General features: G+C 46.7%; 8 protein-coding genes across 8 annotated transcripts; 4 read left to right on the forward strand and 4 right to left on the reverse strand.

Annotated features, from left to right (window-relative positions):
- Positions 1-100: 100 nt before the first annotated feature.
- On the reverse strand, positions 101-1,438 carry BDV27DRAFT_149466 (alpha/beta fold hydrolase; the record flags this gene model as incomplete). The annotated part of the gene is made up of 2 exons (XM_032071048.1): positions 101-149; positions 516-1,438. 2 exons carry the CDS (start codon positions 1,436-1,438, stop codon positions 101-103), a joined length of 972 nt encoding a protein of 323 aa, XP_031922636.1.
- Positions 1,439-3,146: 1,708 nt separating this feature from the next.
- On the forward strand, positions 3,147-3,783 carry BDV27DRAFT_149467 (nuclear transport factor 2 family protein; the record flags this gene model as incomplete). The annotated part of the gene is made up of 2 exons (XM_032071049.1): positions 3,147-3,274; positions 3,327-3,783. 2 exons carry the CDS (start codon positions 3,147-3,149, stop codon positions 3,781-3,783), a joined length of 585 nt encoding a protein of 194 aa, XP_031922637.1.
- A 2,218-nt stretch (positions 3,784-6,001) lies between these two features.
- BDV27DRAFT_149468 (fungal specific transcription factor domain-containing protein) lies at positions 6,002-8,115 on the forward strand (the record flags this gene model as incomplete). Its single annotated transcript, XM_032071050.1, has 7 exons — positions 6,002-6,238; positions 6,292-6,310; positions 6,365-6,559; positions 6,624-6,922; positions 6,972-7,178; positions 7,254-7,753; positions 7,812-8,115. 7 exons carry the CDS (start codon positions 6,002-6,004, stop codon positions 8,113-8,115), a joined length of 1,761 nt encoding a protein of 586 aa, XP_031922638.1.
- A 260-nt stretch (positions 8,116-8,375) lies between these two features.
- On the forward strand, positions 8,376-9,696 carry BDV27DRAFT_168436 (fumarylacetoacetate hydrolase family protein; the record flags this gene model as incomplete). Its single annotated transcript, XM_032074768.1, has 4 exons — positions 8,376-8,828; positions 8,884-8,958; positions 9,041-9,335; positions 9,398-9,696. The coding sequence occupies exons 1-4, from the start codon at positions 8,640-8,642 to the stop codon at positions 9,694-9,696; spliced, it is 858 nt and encodes a 285-aa protein (XP_031922639.1). The 5' UTR covers positions 8,376-8,639.
- A 601-nt stretch (positions 9,697-10,297) lies between these two features.
- BDV27DRAFT_149470 (FAD binding domain-containing protein) lies at positions 10,298-12,155 on the reverse strand (the record flags this gene model as incomplete). Its single annotated transcript, XM_032071051.1, has 2 exons — positions 10,298-11,753; positions 11,809-12,155. 2 exons carry the CDS (start codon positions 12,153-12,155, stop codon positions 10,298-10,300), a joined length of 1,803 nt encoding a protein of 600 aa, XP_031922640.1.
- Positions 12,156-12,795: 640 nt separating this feature from the next.
- BDV27DRAFT_149471 (Glyoxalase/Bleomycin resistance protein/Dihydroxybiphenyl dioxygenase) lies at positions 12,796-13,362 on the reverse strand (the record flags this gene model as incomplete). Its single annotated transcript, XM_032071052.1, has 1 exon — positions 12,796-13,362. One exon carries the CDS (start codon positions 13,360-13,362, stop codon positions 12,796-12,798), a length of 567 nt encoding a protein of 188 aa, XP_031922641.1.
- A 1,391-nt stretch (positions 13,363-14,753) lies between these two features.
- Positions 14,754-15,119, forward strand: BDV27DRAFT_149472 (uncharacterized protein; the record flags this gene model as incomplete). The annotated part of the gene is made up of 1 exon (XM_032071053.1): positions 14,754-15,119. One exon carries the CDS (start codon positions 14,754-14,756, stop codon positions 15,117-15,119), a length of 366 nt encoding a protein of 121 aa, XP_031922642.1.
- Positions 15,120-16,425: 1,306 nt separating this feature from the next.
- On the reverse strand, positions 16,426-20,961 carry BDV27DRAFT_168438 (ankyrin repeat-containing domain protein; the record flags this gene model as incomplete). The annotated part of the gene is made up of 4 exons (XM_032074769.1): positions 16,426-18,964; positions 19,001-19,027; positions 19,081-20,170; positions 20,529-20,961. 4 exons carry the CDS (start codon positions 20,959-20,961, stop codon positions 16,426-16,428), a joined length of 4,089 nt encoding a protein of 1,362 aa, XP_031922643.1.
- Positions 20,962-25,664: the final 4,703 nt, after the last annotated feature.

The following is a 25,664-nucleotide window of genomic DNA, read 5'->3' on the forward strand; positions in this document are numbered from 1 at the left end:
AAAAAAAAAAAAAAAAAAAAAACCGGAACGCAGGCTACCACGTGGATTAGCTAGCGGGTGGAGGCCGTTGATCGTTCCCGTTCTCGATTCATTAATTAGCCTATTCCATGAAGTGCGCTAAGCCACTTTCGTTCGGGCCGGCAATATCACTAAATATCGGGTGTATAGTTCCGTGTGGGACTTAGCACTAGCTTCATACGCTGTATCCCGGTCAGCGTTACGCTTTTAGACCGAGTATGAGGAGATAGGACAATAAGCCTGTCGTAGGATGCAGCAGGGCTCTGACCGGTAATTGATGAAGTCACGGATCATAAACGATACTCAAGCTGGGAAAGCGCCGAAAATAATGATAGCAGATGACGTGAAATTGTTACGCTACGGACTAAACTTCACGATTCCCTTCCCCATAAGATGTAGTACTGTAGACAATGGTCGTGATCCCGCCCACAGGAGAAGCAGGTTCTTCCCCTGATACAGCACCGCGATCACTATTCTTGTTAACTTGCACCGTAGACCGTATTGATTTCGTCACGATACACTCAATAGCGAAAGCGAAGCATTTCAAATACCAGGCCTGGCTTTGAAAGCTCAACTCCATGCAGTGTGGGGCCATGGGGATGATTTCGCATGTTATGGTCGGACTTTTTGGGAAGGCAGCCTTATACACTGCCAATGTCTCCGCAGAACAATTCCAGAGGCCGTCGAATTCGCCCAATCCATATAGCAACGGAACCTTGACATTACTTGAATAGTCCTTCCAGTAGCCAAGCCAGGTCGTGTTAATGTCCCGTAGCTCGCCTTGAGGGACCGGTTGGTTCAACTGCTCGGTGAATTGACGCATCTCTAAGGGCGCGAGATTCATATGAGGGAGTTGCAACATGATGGCGTCTTTTGGCGTTGCCTCAAACTGAACAAACTCAGCTGGTTCATCCAATAGATGTAACATGCCTTGCCTATGACCTTCCACAAGCTCGCTGCCAATACCAGATGTTATGATGCCTGCCAGCGGATAATCCTCCAAGCCGGTGTAAGATCCAGCAGCAATCGTTGCAATCATAGCGCCGATCGAATGTGATAGCAGCACTATCCCTGATGCTTCTGCACGATCTGCAAAGGTTTGCCACAACGCAGGAAAGACCACTGAATTGAGGTATATCCCTTGTCCTTGCGCGTAGGTCGGTGCATTTTCAACGTCGGGGGCTAGCGTACTCGCTCCGTAGCCAGGTCGATCTATTGCGATGACCGGAATTTTCAAACAACTTGACAAGTTGCATATGGATTGAGCGCCTTGGACGTCAAAATACCGAGAGTCATAGCTGCCACCGGGGATGCACACAATGAGTGGCCGTATCTGAGCTGATTTGGAATCTCTTGGGGGAAAGTTATAGCGGCCGGATATGATGGCGCCATTTGGTAGACAAAGTTTGAAAGGCTCCATGGAGAAGTGAAGTCGTCCCGGGGCTCCGTGGATGAGAGGAACGCACTGATAAAAAAGAAATCTGGGCTTGCTTACCTGTTTATAATAATTGAAGCTGCGAGACTTCGCTGCACCGTGTTTCGGGTATGGAGAAACCCACCGGCGTATTTCAAACCAAATTAATATATCCGATCGGCCCCATGGGAGTACGCAACTCAGCTAGGCCCAATGTTCTTGTACCATTCCAAACATGGACATTTGTGATAGCCATCTTGACTAAATTTCTTCCAGAGAGGCGTGATAGTACACCACAGGCAGTTGTTATTGCAGCTAGAGTGAAGACGAAAGGGTAACGGGCAAGCATTATCTAGTGTTGATTTGCGGGTCTGGCGAAGGATCGCGTTTTGCAATAGAAGTACAACTTAACCTCCGGATGAGACATCTAAGAGTGTCGTAACTTTGTATAACATGACACTCCAACTAAGCCCTTCAATCCTCTTCACTTAATAATGGTGTAAAATGTGAGATTTGCTTGTTATGGGCAGGGCTATGGATATCTCTGCCCATGTTGACCTTGTGAACGTCCCCGCACATAGTCTAGATTAACTTCGCTAGCACGGCACATCTGGGAAACACAAAATTTCACTCCGAGCGATTGTATTTGTCATAGGGACTCAATAGCATGGTTACAAAGTATTAGAAAGTTCTCGCTATGCCTTTTGTCCGAAGGTGACTGGTGTTGTGTCCACGCATTTCGGTTCCGCGATGCAGTTACCAAATGCATTCGGGCCGAGCAAAGCCGGCAATTGTTATGGTAAGGGTATCGGACCATTCAATACTACTGCGAACGTGGCAGGCTTCTCGGGCGATAGTGGTATCATGTGTCTATTCTTCTCGACGTATCTTTGCTATTTGGGTTCTAGGCCACCATAGCTCCGAATGGACTTAGCACTGAGGATATTCCCCTGTCGGACGACCTGGGCCTTTAAACCCCGTTATATCCGGAATTCCGTCTCAACCTACACTGTGGGATAATACCGCATCAAAAGGTTGTACTTGCGCAATACGAGATTATGGGGCTGAGGCTCACCGATTTAGATCAGGATAATATAGAATAGTGAAGCACAAATGATCTCGAAATCTATGATCCACTGCTGTTCGAGTCAGTGCCTGAAAACGAAAATGAGCGAATTATCTGATACCAGCTACCTAACGATATGTATATTAAGCACTGTTTTCACTATGAAGACTATATCTTCAATTCCAAGGATTTTCACAAAATAATCGTCTTATATGACCTACTTATACATATATACACTTAAACCTAGTATCTCTTCGTGGAAGCATAACCTTACTTTTTCTTCGGTATTGCTCTTATTGCTGTTAAACGTGTAGTCAGCCCTCTCACTTCCCTATCCATCTTTGCTTATCACCTCACCTTCTCTGATGTTCGAAAGTCAAGAGACAACAATCTGACTTCATGTCTCTCTGTGTGTTTCGAAGTATGTAATTAAACAATCATGATGCGACGGATAGCTCGGTAGCTTTCCCTCATTCCCGTTTATCCGCTGCTCCGAACCGATTAGGTTGAAAGCTTGTGGCTAGGACTATAATATAAGTCCCGTCCCCTAGATCAAAATTCTCGGGAAAAAGCATCCGGTAGTAGTGAAGGCGCGCGGGCATGAGCCGTTCTCTTATTAAAGACAAAATGACACCACCAACCAACCACATGCTGGATGAGGCGCAGATCAAATCACTCCTTGTGCGCGAGCGCTACTACCGGGATACCTGTCAGTGGGAAAAATTGAGGGCTTGCTATCACCCGGATGCGTCGAAAACGCGCATCGAAATTACCTGGTAAGATCCTGCCCATGATGAAACTGCTACGGTGATCTGACACGGCTTCAAGGTTTCAAGGGGATATCGATGGATTCGTTGAAGGATCCAAAGGTATGGCCACAGGCGGAACGGGCGCTGTTCATACTATCTGTCCGGTTGAGGTCCATCTTCACGGCGAGAAGGCGCTTTCCGAATCAACTGGGTCAATTTCCATCCGCTTCCAACACGACGGGACACTTTTTGATTGCGTCTCATACACTCGATTCATTTCTCGACTCGAGTTGGTCGGAGATGAATGGAGGCTGCTCACTTTGGAGGCAATTTATGACCGCGACTTGATTACGCCTGTAATCCCTCAAGGAACGGCCGAGTTCCATTTCCCGAAGGGTGCCAGGGACAGCTATAGATGTATCTCTTGGGTTTTGTTCCAGAAAGGATTTTCTATCAAGCAGGATTTACCCGGTATCGATGACCCTACTTCGTGTGCACAATTGATGGAAGCTAGCTTCAAGTGGCTGGCCAAATGAAGCTTTGTTGGACCCCACCAAAAGCGCACGCTTTCCCTCGAATTCGCACGTTTACTTCGGTGGTTTTGAAGTTTCTCAATTTTGATATAGGATAGTCTAAATACAAGGACAATCCGTGTCTTGTTTTAACAAGATTATTCTCACCGCGCTTCATGGAATCCGACCGAGCGCAGGTCGAAATATGCTCTGTTCTGCTATGATTGGGCGTTGAACGTTTACCACCGCCAAAACAATTCAACTACTATATGCCCCAAATATGGTGGGTTTATCGGGTAGGCGTGTCACCTGCCCCACAGAGAATCATGATGTCGACTGAACGGGCGTTTTACTCTTCTATGCAAATACTTGTGTGGAGGATCTACTTTCTATTAACAGAGGAGATATATCCGGGACTGGTCTAAAGACGACGGTGGATACATAATGAACAGTTACATTTGCTTCGCTCAGGCTCAGTGATCCGCTCATTGGGCTGTCCAGTTTTCGCATTCAATATCGGTTTATATGCACCCCTGACTGCAGATGAACCGGGATTCACAATAGGGTTTTATCTTCGCAGCCCTGGCAACAGAATGGCTTCCCGGGCGTCGATGCTCTTGGTGGGAAGGGCACCAGACCTGTCAATCAATTCACATAGATAATGACGGTATTAGGGTCGCAGATCTTTTGTCCATCAAATACTCTGACGTTGGTAATGGCGGTGACGGGAGTCATGATGAGAGCAAAAATTGGTGGGGGCCTTTTCGATAGGACGAGACGGTGATGCGGAGGGTTCATGAGCAGAAACTGCAGAAGGAAAGAAAGAAAAAAAAAAAAAAAACAGAAACACGAAGCCAGTTTTAAGTGCGATAGGATTATGCCCGGGACGTACTTTCCCGAAAATGTTCGGGCCGAACGAAACCGGTGCCCTATGGCAAGTCCCCGGCCCGCCCTCTAATTCTCTAGGTAGTCCAGATGTTCTTGAAAACACCATTAGATATAAAACTTGCGCCTGGCTTGTGGACGGTCATCGGATGTCGGTGCTCTGATCTCCGATCCCCATGAAATGGAATGGTCGGTCCCATATGTTTTTCTTTTCTTGTTGGGGAGGACCTTTCCGCTCTATTTCCGAGCATTCAATCTACATTATTAGTACAGTATATCAGGATGGAAGTGTACGATATCCCTACAATTACGCCACTCGTATGATGTTATGGAGGTTGAAAAAGAAAGCAATACTACATATCTAGGCATCTCTTTCGTGACCACCATATTCATACCTGCCGTAACTCAGAGAATGGTTACTTGTTTCTTGTAGGCAGGAAACTTGAGGGTTATGCTCTAGATTGATTTCCAATCAATCCTGGTAATTCGGTGAGGTCAGGAATTGACCAGTACAGTGGTTTTCTAGCTCACAACGAATACTATAGGCAACTATGAGACGCGCGACCAACTCAATACCAATCGAGACTCTGTAGATTCGAGCGCGTCCTAACGGGTCCATTGCCATATATGGCCACGTGACCGTGGCCGGCCTGTATGCGGCAGTGTGCTATCTCGCGGGAACGGACAACTTCCCCTTTGTAAACAGGTCGTGGCGTATCCAGGTTAAATCAAGTCGGCTTCAGCCCTCCAAACGTCCTAGCCCTTCCTGTAGAGAAAGCACGACCCATCGCCATCCCTCCCCAGTCCCTCCCCAGTCCCCCCAAATTCCCCCAATCCCCGCGGTTAGAGGGATCCTGCGCATCACGTGGAGGGTTATGCACCTGGAACGCTAATTCCCCGCACGAGCTTATACGTCTCCCCACAGCCACCCTAGTCTCGTTATCATACTCATTTCGAGTTTCCATGCCTCCAAATAGAGAACATGTTAAGATATCACAGGCCTGTAGCCACTGCAGGAAAAAAAAGGTGAAATGTTAGTAATGTACGGAAGATTGCCTGAAACGTGCTAATCTCTTTTACATAGGCGACGGCGCTGTCCCCTGTGGGAATTGCTTGGTATGCCAAAAACGAAACCCACATTTGGAGGGGACATTCTTACAAATGCTGGCCATAGGACCGTGGGCAACAATGTGCTTACCCGGTTTTACAACGAAGAGGGCGGAAAAGTAACGAAGAGCGCACGATACACAGCTGTGCCAGTCCAACCGAGACGATCCAGCAGCCAAACGACTGGGGTGGATGCAATGTGTTCTCCAACCTAAAACCGACAGATCAGCCGTCCATTCCAATCTCTGAAATGAGGCAAAACCAGATACATCCCGAGACAAGCCTAATTGGGCCCAGTCAGGTTACTCCGAACATTACGGAGACGACGGGATCGGTGGATCAGTTTGCAGTTGGGGAGATAGATGCTTCTCCAATACTCAATAGAACGTCGACATATGGAAATAATACAGGGAATGTTGACAGAAGGCCTCCGACCCCTCGAGAGTCTGAAATCGATCGAGAGGAGGCCACAATGGACCTCCAAGCTGTATGTTGATATTTGCACACCTTGCAAGTTCTCCCTGCTAACTCGGATCCCAGATAAATTGGGAGCATCATGGTGGGTTATTGCCAATTCGCTCTGAAGACACGATAATAATACTAATGGAAATAGGGCCTGGTTCATGGCTCTCTATTTGTTCAGCTCCGGGCGTGCAATGGGTTTCTGCTAAAGCGGGCACCACTCGATTCCATGAAATTGCCCAGGGACTGGTCATGGGTTGGACGAAAAAATTGACGCTGAGCTCAGACACAATTCGTGAAAGATGCCCAGAGCCAGGGATCGAAAATGCTTGGAAATACGTGTCAGGTACGCAAACCCGTGTCATTAATTACATGTATGCTAAGGTCATGTTTAAGCTTACTTGTTATAGCTTATTTTGAGAACTCGCGAGATAGTGTTTTCGGTGTTGTTCTCCGCTCCAGTTTCGAGAGTCGACTTCGTATCCATTTTCAGAATGCCAACAGACCCGATGAGGACGTTGGTTGGTATGCCTTGCGGAATGCTGTGTATGCAATAGGGCGTCGAGTCGCGGTATCAATGGACGAAACTAGGGACTTCGCAGAAATCCAGTCGGAGTCCTTACGATTCTTTCACAATGCCTTTTCCGTTTTTGCGGAGCTTCTATTTAGGCCCAGCGGACTAATGGCCGTGCAGGCACTGGTCGTGATGGTATGTGTGCTTGGACACTTGCTTCACCAATAACTGACTAGTTACCCAGACTTCCTTCGCTGAGCTTTTAGGAAGTCCGGCTGTCGAGTACATGCTCTGTGCGTCAGCAGTTCGACTCGCACAATCAAAGGGTCTTCACCGACAGCCATCAAGGGCATGGAATCTTCCAAGATCAGAGGTGGTACACAGGAATTGGGTATTTTGGGCCGCATATTGCTATGACAAGAATATTGCGTTGCGATCGGGCCGTCCGTCGGTATGTATCATGTTTCGATTCTCGTTTCTTTCTTCTGGTTTTCTTATATTTTTAGCGTTTCTAATCTAATTCCAGGCGTTTGACGACGATGAAATAAGCTGCGAGATACCCAATGAGCTTCCTGATGGAAGTAGGTCGGATATTGAAGTGATTATTGCTGCTATAGAGCATGCTAAAATCTGCGCAAAGATAAGCAAACAGCTTTTATCAGCACGGGCATTTAATCAGTCACCCAAATCGCTCTTCGACACAATGGAAACGTTGGAAGATAAACTGCGAATGTGGCGGAATTCTCTCCCAGATCATCTAACCCTAGCCAAGCAGAATGATTACCAGCCGTTGAGGAACTCTTACCAATGCAAAGCAAACATTTTGCGGTTACACTACTTATACTGGGGAAGTGTCATTTCTTTGAATGCAAATTTTCATTATCCTTGGATAAGTTCGTTGCTTGCTCGCCAAGAGCCGTTTTTTGAAGATCGAATGTTGAAAAGCTCGACTCGGGCTGCTGAAGCTTCACGACAGATTTTGTGGACTTTGAAGGACACCGAGCTCGATACGTCGTCTTCATCCCCGTGAGTGTCTGCTGTTCTACGCCCAGCCTGGAACCAAGAGCGAATGCTAAGTTGCCAGGATTGTTTTTTACTTCCCCATGCTCGCGGTTATCAATCTGTTTATCTACATCCTCAAAATCCCGACGCTTGAGACAGTCGAATCGGACCTTGCGCTTCTCGACCTCGCGAGCGGTCATTTCGCAAAAGTTCATTTTCTCACATCGTCACAAGTATCGTTCACTTTTGCGAGAGAAATCGTCGGCCTAGCAAACAAAGCTGTACGAATGGCGACGATGGTAGCGCCTAGGAGCACAAATCGCTCGAGCGCTTATTCACCTGACCCTTTTTCAGTAAATATGTCTGGAGAACCGGTAAGCCTGTAGATTTCTAATGATTCTTGTCGGATGTTGATTCCATACTCTCCTTCCTAGGCATCAGTTTTTGCGTCGAATGCCAATTTCGAGGCCTTGAATACCCTCTCGACCGAGTTCTTCGAAAATCTTTCAGCTGCAGGAGACATGATCATCTTTTGAAAGGTCAGCTTGCACCTTTGGCTGTACCCTAAAATGGACTTTTCCTAGGAACTGATCTTCTTACGCAGCCAAGTTACTTTTCTCTTTGAGGCCCCGTGTTTATAGACTGCGGTATGGGGATAATAAGCGCTTTAATGAGCAGTTCAATATGATATTCAAACGTCCCTGCATACATCATTTCTTTCAGTCATATGTTTGTAAACCGAACTAGTCGGTCCGAGACTCCCCCGACCCAAATGGGAAATGATCCGCTCCCAGCAACAACAAAAGAGCTCATTCTCCTCGGACCTCGCTATCTGGTGAATACGCTGCAACACTACTACAATCCATCTAAGGGAGTTCCAAAAGACTTTTCTCATTGATTTGGTCTCAAAATGCCATCTTGGACACATTTGGTGCGCTTTGTCGCCTTCGAGGATGACCAAGTCCATTTGGGTCAACTGGTCGACCCAACGCGTGATGTCGGCCTAGACTCTATCAATGGAATTCCCATTTATGCATACAAAGTAGAGGGAACTATATACAATGGCAGGGTAACAGAAAATGCTTTGCAAGTCCGCAAGGTTTGTCAAGCACTCTACTTCAAAAGGCATTGCATAGACTCAGGTTTCGTCACAGCTACTATCACCTATTGTTCCAGAGGAATGTCCCTACATTCGCTGCATTGGTCTCAACTACAAGCTTCATGCACTGGTACGCCATTGTTTGGTACCATAATTCCACTTATCGATAACTGAAATCTGGGGTTGAGGAGGTAGCCGCTAAGATAAAACAGGAGGCCGGCATGCCAATTCCAACCGTCCCAGCCCTTTTCTCGAAACCCCGTACCACCATCGCCAATCCGTACCCGGGTACCATTAACATCCCAAAGATTGCCCAAGACAACTCAAGCGATTATGAGGCAGAGCTTGCCATTGTTATCGGAAAGTCAGCTCGGGACATTACCGCTGAACAGGCTCCTTGGTATATTCTTGGATACACTGCTGCCAACGATGTTTCGGCGCGAAATGTGCAGGTGAAAACTCCAATGCCTTGCTTCTCCAAGGGCATGGACTTCAGCTGTCCGTTGGGCAAGTAAAAAGTCTTGAACAAAGGAAGATTATAGGAAAATCTAACATCTCTACTATGCTAGGCCCAGTTTTGGTGTCCACGGCCGTTATTCCCGATCCCCAAGACTTGAAAATCAACGCAATTTACAATAACAAAACCGTTCAAGAGGGCCATACCAGTGACATGATTTTCGGAGTGTGCGAACTCGTCGCCTATTTGTCCCAAGGGACTACCCTTGAGCCTGGAACAATTATCCTGACAGGGACCCCGCCAGGAATTGGATACTTCCGGTCCCCCAAAATATTCCTTGGAGATGGAGATGAAATCCGAGTTTGTATTGAGCGAATTGGGTCTCTTGTCAACAAGGTTCACTATGAGTAATTTTCAAATTTAATAACTTTGGCGCCGAGTTCTTCTTTAATGCCATTTTACGGACACTAGGCTGGATTTTGTGCAGTCATCAAGGACGTGAATAAATTGCTTCAACTATCTGTAGCAGAGACTACTCTCAAGTAAACAGCCCCAGCCCAAGACAGGAATCCGTATTCTCTTCCAGTTTGCAGTACTTGCTGCTTCCTAATTCGTTTTGAAATTTAATTCTCCCCCCAGACCAACACCCGCAGGCTCACAACTGCTTGAGTTCCGAATGCCGCCTTTGCACCTATATCGCTAGCCCAGTGTGACCTGGAAATAACTGACAATGGACCCCCCAGCAGTGCGTGAGAAATTGATCCACATCCTAACGTCACCACTGGCTTCCGGATAGGAATTCAACACACACGTATTCACGCTGGCGGAGCTGAGAGTCATGCCGAAGGTGTAGAGCCCCCAGCCCAGCGCAACTAGCATGTAATGGTAATGGCGCTGCAATGCAAAACCAAAGTAGCACATAGTAGCAGCAGCATCTACGAAAGGAAAGGATACAGTGGAGACGTTTTATAAGCTGTGGAAATAGATTTCTGAATAATATAATCCAGCTGGCTTAGAGTTTCGCTTTGGAATGCTCCTCGATATCGCCTAGCAGCAGCTGGTCCATCGCAACTTCCAACTCCTTACCGCCATGGCGGCTCTTGTAGATCGACCTCCAGGCTACCATGTTGTCGGGACGAACAAGGATAGCTCCGCCGGTCCGGATGCCTTTCAGGCCATTCCATCGATCGTCATAGTCCCGGTAAAGGCATCTCTCACCAATTTGAGCCACGACAACTTCGACCCCACGGTTCTTGAGGATATTCTTGGCAGCAATACCCCAATCACCCCCTTCACTGTCCGTAATCAAAGCGAAACCTGGCTTGTTTGGCACCAGGTCATGGGTAGAGATGACACTGGTTCCTGTCTCGATCCAGGCATGTGGGAGACGATGGCCAGGCTGTGTGGTCGGATAATATTTTAGACCCAGGGGGTCCCTGTCTATCGGAAGACTTCCGTCATGTAGAACAAGACCCTTGGGGTACCTGAAGCCCAGCTCGATTCCATGTGCACAGAATTCAATGGCTTGGGTGTCGATGATGCGCGCAACTTGAGCTCGGAAGCTGTGCCCTTTATCGGTATCTTCGAATAGGGTTTGTAAACGGAATTGGTTTGCTTCTCTTTCTCCCGGGATGAGTCCAAGGACAGTATTGATCACAGCGGAGTTACTGAACGTGAACAACCCCCAATCGGAGTTTATCTCGCCGACAGCGCGTCTTTCCGGCTCGTAGCTATCCAAAATAGACTCGCTGGTTTGCCCTTTGAGAACCAATGCCAGCTTCCAGGCTATATTGAGAGAGTCCTCGATCGCGGTATTGAGCCCTAGACCAGTCGTAGGCGGACGGCGGTTTCCCGCATCCCCGGCAAGAAAGACTCGCCCCACCCGATACTTGTCCGCGAGGACTTTCTCAATGGCCCAGTGACTTATTTTATGCACGTCCAGTTCTAAATCAGGGAGCTTTAACAGTTGGCGGATACGTGGAATCAATGCTGCATCGTCGTGTCGGTTTTGGTCGTCCATCGCAAATCCACAATGGAACACCCATTCCTTAGAATGCCTGCCCCAATTCGGACCCATAGGAACAATTGCACCGCTCTCAAAGACAGTGTTACATTCGCCATTGATGAAGTGGCAAGCAAAGTAGCGGTCATCCCAATACTCGGAGAGATCCGCGCTGAAGTGCACTGAAACCATATCGGCGATGTTGGTTAACCCTTCCATTTTGATGCCAAGCTTGGGACCTATAGTCCGGCCTCCGTCTGCAGCAATAAGGTATTTGCATCGATATGATCTTTCTAGTCCGGCTCTGTCATAGACGGTAGCAACGACGGAAGAGCCTTCATCGGTGAAATTCACCAACTGATGACCGAAGAGAATTTTGCCAGGGTTTCTCTTCTCCGCAAGTTCTTTTAGTATTGGTTCTAGCCGAAATAGCGGGAGGTTCCCAGAGCGGAGCGGGGCATCACGTCTGTATATACTGTGAGCTTCAGTATCTTTTGTATTCACCGTGGAGGCTGTCGTACTTATAGGATTCCGCGAACTCCGTTCCGTCATTTCCGCCGAAGCATTCGAATTTAGAGATAACCTGGCGATCTAATACACCGGAGCCACCTAGTGAGGTCTGCCAGGCAACCTGACTCATGTGTCGTGGAGGACAGGTCTTCTGAAGAATATCCTTCACCATGTCATGATTGCGAAGTGTTTCCATCGTGCGCTGGTTGAGATAGTGTGCCTTTGGAAGGATCGAGGTGCCTGTATGCTTTTCAAGAAGGACGTGCTCGACACCATAGTTGGATAGAAAGCTTGAAAGGGTCAACCCACAACCACCGCCTCCGACGATGACAACAGGGGTTTCGATTTCCTCGGGCATGGTGACAGAAATGAGAGATCACGACTAAAGATTTGAACACAATAATCGTGTGACGATTTAGTTCTTGGAATCTTGAAGAAACCGCGTAAAACCGAGGCATCAATAAGGTATTATAAAACTGACTTGAAATCGCGTCAAAATGTATTGTAACAGCTAATTATTTCCACTTTGGCGCGGAGATATACATAATGCGGGGAAACCGGGGCTCCGGGGGTACCGGAGTTTTGAGACACCCGAAGTTATATATCCATGTGAGACGAAAATGGGGTTTAAGGGTGGAGACTCTCAACCTTGGAAAGCTCGGACACTGTCATGTCACTAGCTAGTGCCGGGGTGGACGTTCGATCTTGGGTTGGGGCCTCTTCAACTCAGTAAGAAATGGGTTGTAATGTTGTCATTCTTCCGAATAAACTCAGCTTTATAGAGCTAAGGGCTGATCATTCCGTGCAATAGCTATCAGGAACAGCTAGAAACAAAAGCAATAGTCCGGAACGCAAATGATTGGAGAATTGAATACACTAGCATGTTTCAATTCAATGTAATGCGCATTGTAAAAGAATCAAATTAAATAAAATTGTTCTCTCAAAGCCCAACATATATTTGAAGACATAGTCTTCCTATTCTACGACAACCCCAATATTCACACTGCTGCAGGAATATCATGTCGAATGCCAATCTCAATCCGTCGCTTTAAGGCCTTCTCAGCCCCACCGGCCTCTAGCTGGCGAAGCAGCTCGTTCGGATCAATATCTGTCCCGATGGGATTCTCCTGGAAGAATTTGGAAGTCATGAACTCATTCGCCTCCTCGACCGTGTCAAAATTATCGACCTGAGTCTCAATCGCATTTCCATCCGGGTCTTTGTAGTAAACACTGGTTGTAGGGCCATGGTTGACACACCAGGTCGGTTTGATGCCAAGCTTCTCTCTCAGCTCCCAGGCTTTGAGAAGACCCTGGAGTGTGTCGTAGGTAAAGGCCACATGGTGAAGTCCAGCTGCGGTTGCCGAGTGAGGGCCTGTGCTCTTGTCGTTTATGATAGCAATGCGGTGATGTTCATCGTCATACCGAAGAAAAGCAATGAACTCATTCTCGAACACTCGCTCCGCGCCCAGGAATCTGGACCAGAATTCCACCATAACTTTGATGTTGGCCGTTCTGAAGACGACGTGAGCTAGCCCGCTGGGTCGGAGAATCGAAATGTCTGACATGATGGAGATAATGCTGGCTTGGAACAGATGTTGCTTTATTTCACTCTGGGACCTATATGCGGAGGAAGTTCCGAGCGGGTTATTACTGAAATCTTATATGAGCGAGTTTATAGATACATCACATCGCTTGTATATTAGCTGGGAAATGACGTAACGTAGCCCGCGCGTAATTCTCTCCTACTACAATGCCAGGCTTCTCGCAGACCAACGGAAAGATGTGGCGTTGAACGGAGGCCACTCGGCAAAAAAAATATATACATATTTTCGCGCTATTCCATTTTGGTTCGGAGATCTAGAATATTTACATAACAAAAGTACTAGGGGCGGTGGAAAAGCGTCATGTATATGTGTTGTGTCTACAAGAAATAACCGTATAGACTAAGAATATCGCCCACTGTGCCGTTTTGGTCTAGCGGTCTAGCGACCCAAATTCTATCCGACAATATGCAACCTCGCTTTGAAGCGCACTCGTGCAGCGGAAGACTCCTCCAAATCCAACATCTCCACCGAAGCAAAGCACGTCTTTGAATGAACGCAATGCGGTGGCTAAGGCAGTATTGACGGCTTGACAAAGATTCAGTCGCTTAGACGGCCCTTCATTGAGAATGCCATTGGTCTGGAATGCCTTGGGGGAATGATGTAGCAAAGGGTTAACTATAAAGTCGATCGGTACGTTGAGCCGACGATGTTTGGCACTTGTTGCATAGCCGCGCTCCTTGAAGAGAGTGATGATCTTATAGAGGGTATGTGACGAGGAGTCATTTTTTTTAAACGATATTGGCTCTGCTATGAGAAATAATGAAATTAAGTCGAGTATATGAATATGAATGAATGTCTCCTAATTCCATTTGCATTTCGTACTATGAAGTCTCCTACCTAGTCATTTGCCTGCAGAGCGCTCGAGAGTTGGCGATCTCCTACTGGGACAGAAGCTTTCCCCGTCCATGCTCATAGTGTCTAGCGCCTTCGATTTCAGCAGAATAATGAAATCCAAAGTTACCGGTGCTTCCGAACGAAAACGGGAAAGCGTAGCGGAAATAGGCCGAGTCGGAGCCGGACAATGAACACACCCCCTATTTTGTACATACCCGAACGTGGAGATGAAGCGATGTATCTCATCGTTACAGAAACCACTTTGTGAACGACGCTATGATTAAAGCTGTTTTTGTCCCGGGGGGCGCGGGAGCGCACAAGACAGGTTTGGCGTCAAATTTCTAAACTGATTTTACCCTTTCAAGGCAGAAGGTCTAATCGCTGCGGTTTCATTCGGTGTAGAGGGAGGGAATTAGGCCGGCTGGGCGATGAGCTGAGCCAAGTATTTAGTAATTGATTATCGCCCACTCAGACTCCCTCACCTTACAGACCCCATTTCTATCATTCAGTAAAAGGCTATGAGCGACTCAAGAAAATCAGTGATCTGGCCTGTTTCTCAGCCCTTACCAGAGGTGAAGCAACTTATATACCGCTTCTTCGCTTTGGTGGACACGAATTCGCAAGAGGTAGGGCCAGTCTTAGCCGATGAGATCTTTACCCAGGATGGTGTGTTAATAACGGCAAATGCCATATTCCAAGGGGCCGCTAGTAAGACCCCTCCTCCTGGTCTTTCCCTCAAATTCTCAATGTTGTTCACTGAACTCGCGTTCAGAGATATCGCAATCCAGAGAGGGTGCCTGGACGACGGTGAAAGCTCGACAGCATACAATCTTGAAAGTCTATGTGAGCGACGCACATGGCACGGATATCTTTTTAGTTGGTAAATTGGAAATGGAGACATTAGCTGGAACAAAGACAAACATGGAGTTTGTAGCTCGGATGGAAATCGAAGAACGACAGTTGGGGCCCAGAATACGCAAATATCAGGTTGTCAGTCCAGCTCCAAAAGTCTCGCAGCCAATCATAGAAGCTGAATGAGCTTTTAGGCCGATATCTGAATATCCGCCTTGAAGGGTATTTTTGTGGTCTCCTTTTTGTATACATATAGCCGGAGGCTATCTAAAAAGGTACCCGGTTCTGCGCATGACTCAACAATCAACAAGTTCTCTCTCTAGGCGCAGATAGTCCCAATAAACACCTTCCTGACACGCAAAGTCTGCTCATTAATCTCATGATACAATCATGACCCGAATATTCTATGGAACTTCAAGATAAATACACCGAACCAAAATGGCAACAAAAGAATGCCGACACTGGCCGAAGGTATTAGCAGTTTTACCGTCACCTAGATTACAGAGGAAGATATGTGGAAAGCTACAGTATAATTAAACTACAAAATATATTAAAATTAATATATGTCATATCTTATTAAGCTAAGAATCTCTAAATATATTTAATAAAATATATAATAGTAGCTTTTAAGAGTCGTTATGGGGTCGGTTGCCGGTCCTAGATTTGGGGCGTCCATCCTCTTCGTAGACTTTATAACGACATCCCCAATACCCAGCTCGTGGCTAGATTCTTTCAAGGTGTCCTTGATATTTGTAATACTGGCCTTAGAGACATTGTGAAATAGTTGATCATGGGTAGCGACGAGAACAAGTAGGATGAAGATGGCGACATTCACAGCCTATACCATGCATTGACTAACTATTGCCGCAGACGACACCAGCCGACATTAAATTTACTCGGTAAGGCTGTTGGAATTCTACCATAGTTCAAGAAATATTTGGCTGATGAAAGGACTTGAAGAGAATAGTTTGATGAGCGGGACCTTATCTACCATCAGAGCGATGATGGCTCATGGGGTTGGTGTAATCCTTCGCAATGTCTATGGTCAAAGGGCACAAGCATTGACGGGATGGTAGCCTTAAGCGACGAATAGGAAGGTCTGTCGGAGCTCTTCGTTGACACAATTGGCGTATATTCCTATGAGCGCTGGGGCTTTGCCTTTGTTGCTCGTCAGCTCCCCGGCACTGACTTTTGTACTATTGTTCTAGTATTACTACAACGACTGTGGTTTCGGTGAACTTCGTGAATAAGAAATATCTTGCAATACATATAGAACATGCTGAATAGTCAATACAGCCTGTTTGCACACTCAGGTCTGTTTGCACTCCTGCCTATGACTTAAACCTCTTTTGCCCCAGCTAGGTTACTTAGATTCTCCCATGTATGCTTCCATCTATCTGACGCAAATAGGTCGGGATGTCGCTTTTTTTTGGACTCTTCCAGCGCATACATAAACGGATTCTTTCCTTCCTCGTCTTTGTCGTTCCAGTTGATGAGATCCTTTTGCAAAATGAAGTCAAGAATATCTTTACTCACTGAGCCATGAATAGCTCCATGATGTAAGATATTTTTTTCACTGTTGTCCTTCGAGGACAAATTCACACCGTGTTCCGACAAGAGCTTCAAAAGCTCGATCTCCACCTTCCAATTGTGCATCGCCAGGTGCGCTAAGTTCTCACCTTTTGGGCTTGTCCAGAATGCATCAGCTCCCTGCTGCAGAAGAGAGAGGCAAATTTCTGACTCGCATAACAATTTAAACTTCCGCAGGTATATGCTAAGAGGGGTGTCTCCATTTTTGTCAACATCGTCAACTCTCACACCATGGTCCAGTAGTATGGTGACCATCTCGAGAGAGCAGATACATGATTGGAGATGGTGATGCAGTAAAGACCTGCCTTGTCTGTCTGTTTCGAGACATAGCTGTCGGCCTCCCTCTCGATCCTTGTTTAGGATCACTTTTACGGTGTCACACTTATCCTGGTGCACGGCGTAATGCAAAGCGGTCACACCTTCTGAATCCTTATTGGTAATAGAACAACCCCAGTCAAGGAACTTGCAGACGTTCGTAGAACTTCCTGCGCTGCAGGCGAGGTGTAATGCTGTTTGTCCTTTCCAGTTACGTGCAAAAGCATTGGCCCCCTTCTCGAGCAGTGACTGAACAACCACTTCTGAGTCAATTGTGTCATAGCGAATTTTATGAAGTGGCGATTCTAGTGCTGAATTTGCGATATTCACATCAATATCACTTTTTGCAAGAAGGATACTAATTACCGCTAATCTCTGTTCATCAATGTATCCATGGATCTCGCGTGCTTCCTCTCCTTCGTAGTCGGATATATAGTCAACATTAAGCTCAACTTGCCATCTGTCGCCCGTCCATGCGTCATCGTTCGCCAATCTTCTTGGACTGCTTCCTGGGATGCCTCTATTCAGGGCAATATGCAATGGTGTGTCCCCGTCGTGAGACTGTGAGTTTGGATTGGCACCCTTGTCCAGGAGATATTCAGTCATTGCACAGTGGCCGCTACAAGCTGCAAAATGCAGCGGTGTGAGACCAACAGCGTTGGTAATATTCGCTTCTGCAGTTTGAGGTGGCTGACGTCTTTGATAGGTTGTTTCCCCAGCTTCCATACTAATCGTGCAAAGGTTTCTCTCAACGCCAATATTAATATCGACGCCCGCCTCGAGAAGTATATCTGCAACTTGGCGATTTCCTGTGGCAACAGCATAATGCAGCGGGGTCATGTTATCAAAATCGGTCAAGCTGGCATCAATATCCCAAGATAAAAGCAAGTGAGCTAGATTGGCGCTCTGATCCTTTGCAGCAAGCACTACCAAATGTAATGCATTCCGACTCATTGCATCTATTGCATTGACAAAGGCCCCAGCATCTAATAGCTCTTTGATCGCCGCAATACTGAGCTTATCTGCGGCAGCCAATAAGGGCGTCTGCCCACCTATATCCCGAATCTCAGTAAGTGCACCTTTGCTTAACAGGAGATGTGTCAATACAGCGTCGCCTTGGCTAGCTGCGTAGTGCAACGCAGATCTCATCTCAGTATCTATCACATTAACATCGAGCCCCTCTTGTAGAAGAACTTCAACTGTCCGAATCTGTCCTCCCATCACTGCCCAATGTAAAGCGGTATGACCAAAACTATCCACCGTAGCAGTGCATGGTGTATCCTTTAGAAAGTCTATAACTTCATGGTTTATTCCGAAATACGCGGCGATATGCAACCCCATAATCCCTTCCAGTTTCCTCAACGGACGGAAGAGAGAAGCTTCTTCCAGTATAACCTGCGCTGCGCTAGCCAGCACTGAGCTATGCCGCAGGAAATATGATGTTAACTGTTTGACTTCGAGGTAGGATTCCCTAGCATAGAAACCCCAATACCGTGCGACATACTCATAAAGGGGATTGTTTTTTAGTCGCTGTCGGTATTCTTCCCAAGTCGTAGTCGGGCCCCTTTCAAATGTTTCGTATAATAGGTAGGTCAGACAAGTCTTTGCAATATTCACATCGGCATCGGGAAACCGTGCTATCCAAGATTGATCAATGTACTCCTGTGCTGTGAAGTGGACCAGGCGTACTATTCCACAGCTTTTGTCGGCGAAAACCAAGCCAGCGCAAACATCGATTATTATGCCAATGGCTGGAATATTATCTAAATCGATTGAGGATGAGTTTTCTGTAACAGCTAAGGCGTGCTGTAGCTCGATGATTCCCAACGGTCGCCGTGCGCGAAATATCCAAGAAAGAACCCGAGAAGCTAGTATTCTGCGGTTCATGGGCTGCTGTTCAATTCTGTGCATAATCCTGTTGTAAGCCGCATTGTATGCGCCAGATACTTTAGGTAACATTTCTAAAGTCCTTCTGATTTCGGAGATGGTTATCGTATCCTTCAATGACTGCAAATGAAGATATGCGAGGAGAAACCTGACCCAAAAATCAGCAGACTACTAAGTAACTGTATACGAGCAAACCCTTACATCCCATCTGCTGCTTTTATAATTGCCGATACGATCTTTTCTTCCAACCCAGGCTTCTCCAGAACAAACTTTGGTAGCCAAGTTACATGGTCGTCGAGATATCTCCGGATGTCTTCATCGCGAGCGCGAATCTCGAGCACGATACTCCCTCTTTCGGCAAACTCTGTCTCTATTGCATGAATATGCCGCGACGTCACCAAGAGGTTCGCACGAGTTTTGTCCTGCAGACTGAACAATGTTGCTAGGACATCTGACCGTGACCCGACAGAACCATTGCATTCATCCAGCGCGTCGACGATTATAAAGGTCCTCGTTTGCATGCTAACGACTTCCACCAAGATATCCATAATATCCTCCGATGAAGGTCGGGTAGTTCGGGTTATATGCTGGTTGTAAAAGCTTCTTACAATCTCCGGAATGGAAGGCCGAATCAACTGCGAAAGAAGGCTTGAAAGCAGATCACTACGCGAGATCTGGGGCTTTTGCCAGTCGAAGTATACATATGCGATACCAATGTTCGTGTCTGTGTCTCTCTGATAGTTCTGGCACAAGTGATCAATGATGAAAGAGGCAGCGAAAGTCTTGCCTGCACCAGGAATGCCTGGGCAGAAAAGAATCTGGTTGTCCTTATCCAACCATTTTCCAAACTCTTCTGACTTAATAAGCCACCCACCTGTCCCATTTTGCCATTTATCCAGGTAATATTTGTGGTCCTTGGAGTAGTCAATGCCTGCAAGCCATTCGCGGATGGATTTGTCTTCCTGATTCCCCTTAGCATCCCTATATGCTGCTATCCGGCTCGGCGATAAACAACATAAAAGGTCTTTTGTATAAGCTGCCGCTGCCATTGCTGCATACCCTTGCCACTGGTCATTTTTATGCGTGTCCGAATAGTCACATATACCCCGAATGACCAAGCAAGGAAAGTGGTTCATTAAACCTGCAGCTTCCATCTCGAAGCATAGAACCCCCTTTTCTGCTACAAGCTTATCACGTATTGTAGCATCCTTCATGAGTTTGTTTGCCGACGCAATTAAGCCATGGTGGATCATAGGGTTATCATCCGTTCCACTTCTCTCAGGGCGCACGACTAAATCGGATTTGCTGTCATTGCGCTCTGTCCATAAGCGGAGCAAAATACCTAAGCTAAGAAGGATTTCCCAGAGAAACTAGACCTGAACCTCAGCGTGAAACCAGCAAAAGCAATGCCAATGCTTCTAGCCATACCTTTATTGCCAATACCGTAGATATTGATCGCCCAGTGCCTGATGTATCGCTATGGGAACAGACAACTTCAGATTTGTAAAGCTTGTCAGTGCTTGGATGCGGCCTTTGGTACACCTTTTGCAATCTTTCGTTCTTCTTTAGGACATTGGATATATGTTCGTCGAGCTTATGGCCCTCGGTGTCGTATTTTGCCCGGAGCACATTCACGGCTGTGAGCAGACACGTCGGTGGCTGATTCCAAAAACCTGTAAATAGGAAGCTTTCGTTTTGAATGGTTTTACCGAAATCATATTGGACCACACCACCGGTCGTATTACTAGGGGTACTAACAACAACATCGCCTAAGCGGATATCGTGACGTTGACTGGGCGCACCTCCACCAATACCAACCAACAGGCCAATTTCAATATTCGGGAAGCTATGCAACATGTCTCTCCCGACGTTCGCAGCAGAGCATATACCGTAAATGCCATCAGGTAAGACAGCTATAACCACAAGGTGGGCTCCAAGCTTGCCGAAGGTATAAGTATTGTTGTCGTTCTTTGAAAGCTCAAATACTTCTTCATATACCTCGTCCAGAAAAGCTAGGGCGGCGACGTATTCCTTGCGGATGGCACAGATCCAGCCAACTGTGTATTTATCTCGAGAAGGCATCACGTTAAGCGGAGCAGTGGCAAAGGCAGGGAACTGGATATGGATTGGAATTTAAGGTCGGCTCACACTTAAGCTGACTCGTGAAAATATTCACTGAGCATAGAGATGATGGGTTGAAAGATCAGAGACCCAACCCAGCACCCGGCAACTCAGCCTTGTGTCGTCCTTCCCTTATACACACGAATGAAGATACGCCACGTCAATTGTGTTTGAAGCCTTGATTATGCAGATTTAGCGCCCACGCCACTTCGTGAAACACCAATAGCTGGCGAAAAGTAAACTTCCCCCACCAGTTAGTTATGTAGTACTGATGACCGCACATCTACCAGCTGTATTACCTGCATAGCTATTTATTCATGTTTTCAGGTAATTTGATTACACTTTATATTATAACGAGGTAGTCATCACAAGGAACTGCTTCGGCTTTAGCTTGTCACATCTTAGTCCGTCCCTTAACACTGCCTGTTTGAAAAACAGTGTCTAACTTAAACCAGAGTAAGTGCACATTCCACTTGAGCCGTGCACTATTTTTTCTATTCCAATCGGCTGCTGAATAGCCGCTGGACCTCATAAGTTTCTGTTAACTTCGGTCCTTCTCGAGGGCGAGAAGTTACAGAAATGTGGCTCTGTCAGGAGAAGACAGCCTTGTTTGAGGCGCGCAAGAAACGCAGACGAAACCCACATTCCACACTGCAACCTAGAAGGAGTAGACGGAAGCAATGATTGTTGGGGCTCGCATTTCAAGTGTTCAAAGTAAAACCAAATAGCTGCTCAGGCAGCAAGACCTTTCCCCACTCCCTCTATTACTCGCAACAATGCTCGACCGGTTAACAGCGTATACACCAGATGTTCGTTCCGCACACAGAACCTCCCACTTCTTCCCTTGGCTCCGAGGTGACGAATATCAATCCACGCTTTCTAAAATCTTACTCTGCCACCATCATGAAGCTGACGTCGGTCAAAAGGGCCACATCATTAATGGCTCGGCGGAAAGGAGGGGGTGTTGTTCTTCTATTAATTCGAATCTTTGAAACTAGGTTTGTTCCTGTCTCTAGTCAGGATGCTACGATCTGGGCGAATGTCATCACGACCACTGGAATGAACTGCTCTATAATATGCATGGACGGAGGCGTCCTTTCTCAATTATATTGTCCTGTGCTATCTGGATAGGTGAACAAGTTAGTCTATAGCCCAACCATTAGTTTGATTATAGTCGTAGTTTGAAACTCTAGGGCGAGCAAGAGAATACTCCAGGTTGCTATGATCTCATCGCTTAAACACCCTGGGACAGATAATTTATCATTTGGGATACATCAAGGACAGAAAGGTTCTACCTATTCCATATCAGTCTTCAGCATAAAATAGCACTATTCGTTGGCAGAAAATTGACTAGCGACGACATTCTGAGGCAAGGCACTTCTCATGCTCGAAGTCGGATACTTGTTATACCCAAGGTTCCATCCCAGGGCTCTGGGGCCATCTAGCTATCTTGGTTAGATGCGACTTATCTCGATGGCCAAAGTGTACTAGCAGTTGGCGATTAGGGCTTGACCATAAGGTGCGAATGATAACGTAAAGCGACCCGAATAGGATCAGTTCAAGCTAGAAGGACCAGGTCTATTGGGTATATGTACTTAATAGTGAAGAGAATGCGAAAGAGTAGAGCTGATACAAACTAAAATGTAGCTATCAAGTAACTGAGTAGATTGATCATGGGAAACTAAAGTACATGAATGAGTGTCCTTATATCCTATGTTTCTCATGGTGCCTTACCATATACCCATATACTAACCGTCCCGTATACCCTGTCACATGTCCATGACGTTTTAAAGAAAAAAAAAATAAAATAAAAACATACAACAGGAGGGATTCGCTGGTGGTCACCCACCCAACTACTAACCTCCCGGCGTGTGGCTTAAGTACGGCTGAGCGGACGGGAAGCCCTGTTTTCCACACCCTGTGGTCGTATGTACCAGTTTACTGAAGACCAGGCATTATACAAAGATATTACTGTCCGGACTAGATGTTTTAAGTGCTGGTACTGGCAGGGCTCCTTGCATCACGAGATATCATTCGATATACCGAATGATTTTAAACTACTGCCCCATTCATAATGACAACACCATAGTCGTATACCTTCGTCATAAAAGTCATTGATAGATGCCGGCTGATCACTCTGGGACCCCTAATCATTTTCTCTAGGAAATGGCATCGTGACTAACAGGCCTTAGATGGGCTTTACATAAGTATGCAGAAGTGAGAAATTCGAGGTTGTTGCTTGTTCGTATAATCCGGATTTTTCGACTTTTAAGGCTCGGGTTCTTGGGGGGAGAAGGGCCAGCGGACCGGCAAAACGCGATGCTGAGGTCACACGCCATACTCCTCGAACGGGATTGTTATCTTCTCTATGATATTATAAGCTATACCACAAGGGGCCAGTTCATATTCCATCTTAAGTCGCCACTCAAACTTATGGGCAGTGCAGATAGACACGAGACCCGATAAGCGGTTTTCCCGTCAGAGACGGGTCAGTGAGACTGTCGATCAGAGCGCCTCCATGGACCTCTAGTACTATCCGTGTGAAAACGCTCATGCATGAGTGGGTGATGAATGGGGTGGCGCACAAGTTGAACGGCGCCTATCCAGTGAATGGTTCCGGGCGTGTCTCTTTGGATGATAGTATGTAGGGCCTCAACGCTTTGATCAAGCCCACCACGATGCGTACTAAGCGGATACAACTTCGGCTCCATGTGAAATGAGGACACAGTGCGGGAGCCATCATATAGTTTTCCTGCTACAATAGCTTATTTTCTCTCCATCCCTAGTTATTTTCTTGAAATGATACGACTCGATTCTGCCTTTTCTTCCGGACTGTCAAAGACGCAATATTCTCTGCATTAGTAAAAGTTCAAAGGAACCCTCTGTACTAATAATTGAAATTCTTGTACTGTGATTATTTGGAATTGTTAGGAGAACTGCGGAGCAATGGAGTTTTGAAATGGTGCAATGTGAATTTATTTAGAGGGATTAGTTGTGTTTAGAACCACGTCTCATGTCACTTCCCTCATAACTGGTAGTTAAAAAAGTGCCGGAGCTTGCTCTGGTGGCTGTACAACTCCTTGTTGGGGATCCCGTAGATGCCGTGGACGCTGCTGTCGTGTTGGAAGAGCTTGCGCTGGCTCTGGCAGTGATATCCGCTTCTGCATGGGTATAAGTCTCGACTGCTCCTGACCTTGTGCCATTGGGCACGATATCTGTCATCCTCGTATTGCGTCCTGCCGTTACTGACGCAGAACTTTGCCGTCGTGAACAGTCGCACCGGCTGTAGAATCTCACTTGAAAATTGCCTCCAAAAACAATGGCTCCCCAAACAGAATTATCACAAAGCACTTCCCTCATAGTTGTTTCTCTATTTCCATTCCCTCTAACAATTTTCTGTAGTCGATTCCTATTTTGACCATTACAAGCTTCAAATGGACCGAATGTGCAACGCTCCCAGGCATGTTGACGGGAGAGCTTGACCGGGTCTTCTCCGTAAGTCGAGGCTAACTTCCTGAGGCAGTACATGGTTGTGACTAAATAGTCTTGGTCATTAGGTACCGGGAACCACGCACTGCAAAATTCACTTCCTCTTCTCGGACTAATCGGCTGTGGGTGGACATTGGCACAAAACAGGGTCACCACTTTGTAAGGGTGCTCAGTTAAGTGCTCCCAATTATTTCTAAGCATTTTTGGCCAGTCGCCGCTGGTTTCAGACTTGATATATGTCGTCAGGATTCTGTAAATCTGAGGCTTTTGAGCCAGTGTCGCGAAGTCTACACCTGCCAACTTTTGTCTTTTCGGTATGTGACAATGCGTTTCACGCGGTTTCAAGCCTTCATTATCCTGCAGCTGGTCTAACAGGTTAGAAAAGTGCTTGAAATGGAACTCCAGGTTAATGTGAGCCTTCTTTGCTGCTGGCTGCTTTTTGAAACTTCGAAAGGTATTTCTCAAGCCGCCTATATCCAGCTCTTCGAGAACTGGGAACCAGAATCCGGCTCGTGGGTATCTCGGTTTGATCCATTCCTGCAACAGGTGCATCACCACGCATATCTGCGGTAACATCCATGCCACCCTACTCTGAACGTCGTATAGTATGGTGAAATTGTTGCTTGCATCCTCCAGATGTTGGTCAAGATCCCGGTCACGACTAAAACGCAGTTCTTGTTCCTTCCGGGTTGGAAAGCGGAAGCCTGTTCCCAGGCCGACTGATGCGCCTCCTGCACCCCCACCGATTGAGAAATTGATGGTTCTATTCCATTCTATTGGCCAGCGTTGAGTTTCCTCTTTTACACCTGCAAGGCCACGGGCAGACTTTATCGTTTGTCTGCTGCCGTCCGCACCCGGGAAAATCTCGGCATCTTGATATAATCCAAGAAAGTGTCGATTCGATCCTTCGGTGTCATTGAGAAATTCTGTCGGGTCTTTGTCGGTTTTTATCGGCAGGATGCTTGGTTTGTCTTGCTTCACTTCTGCCATGTAGAGCCGACTCTTCTCGCCCTTTTCGCGCCCGACCAGGTGCCACTGTAGAGCAGTAGATTCGCCAATGGAAACCGAAATTGGCTCAGACTTGACCGGGACCAAAGCATTTTCCCGACCTTTTAAGACAAAGCCGCCCTCGTATGCAACAGGGTGGCCGACACCAGCGAGAGTGGTCATCAGAG

This window comes from Aspergillus caelatus, assembly GCF_009193585.1.
Source record: "Aspergillus caelatus strain CBS 763.97 unplaced genomic scaffold BDV27scaffold_256, whole genome shotgun sequence".
NCBI classification, from domain to species: Eukaryota; Fungi; Ascomycota; class Eurotiomycetes; order Eurotiales; family Aspergillaceae; genus Aspergillus; species Aspergillus caelatus.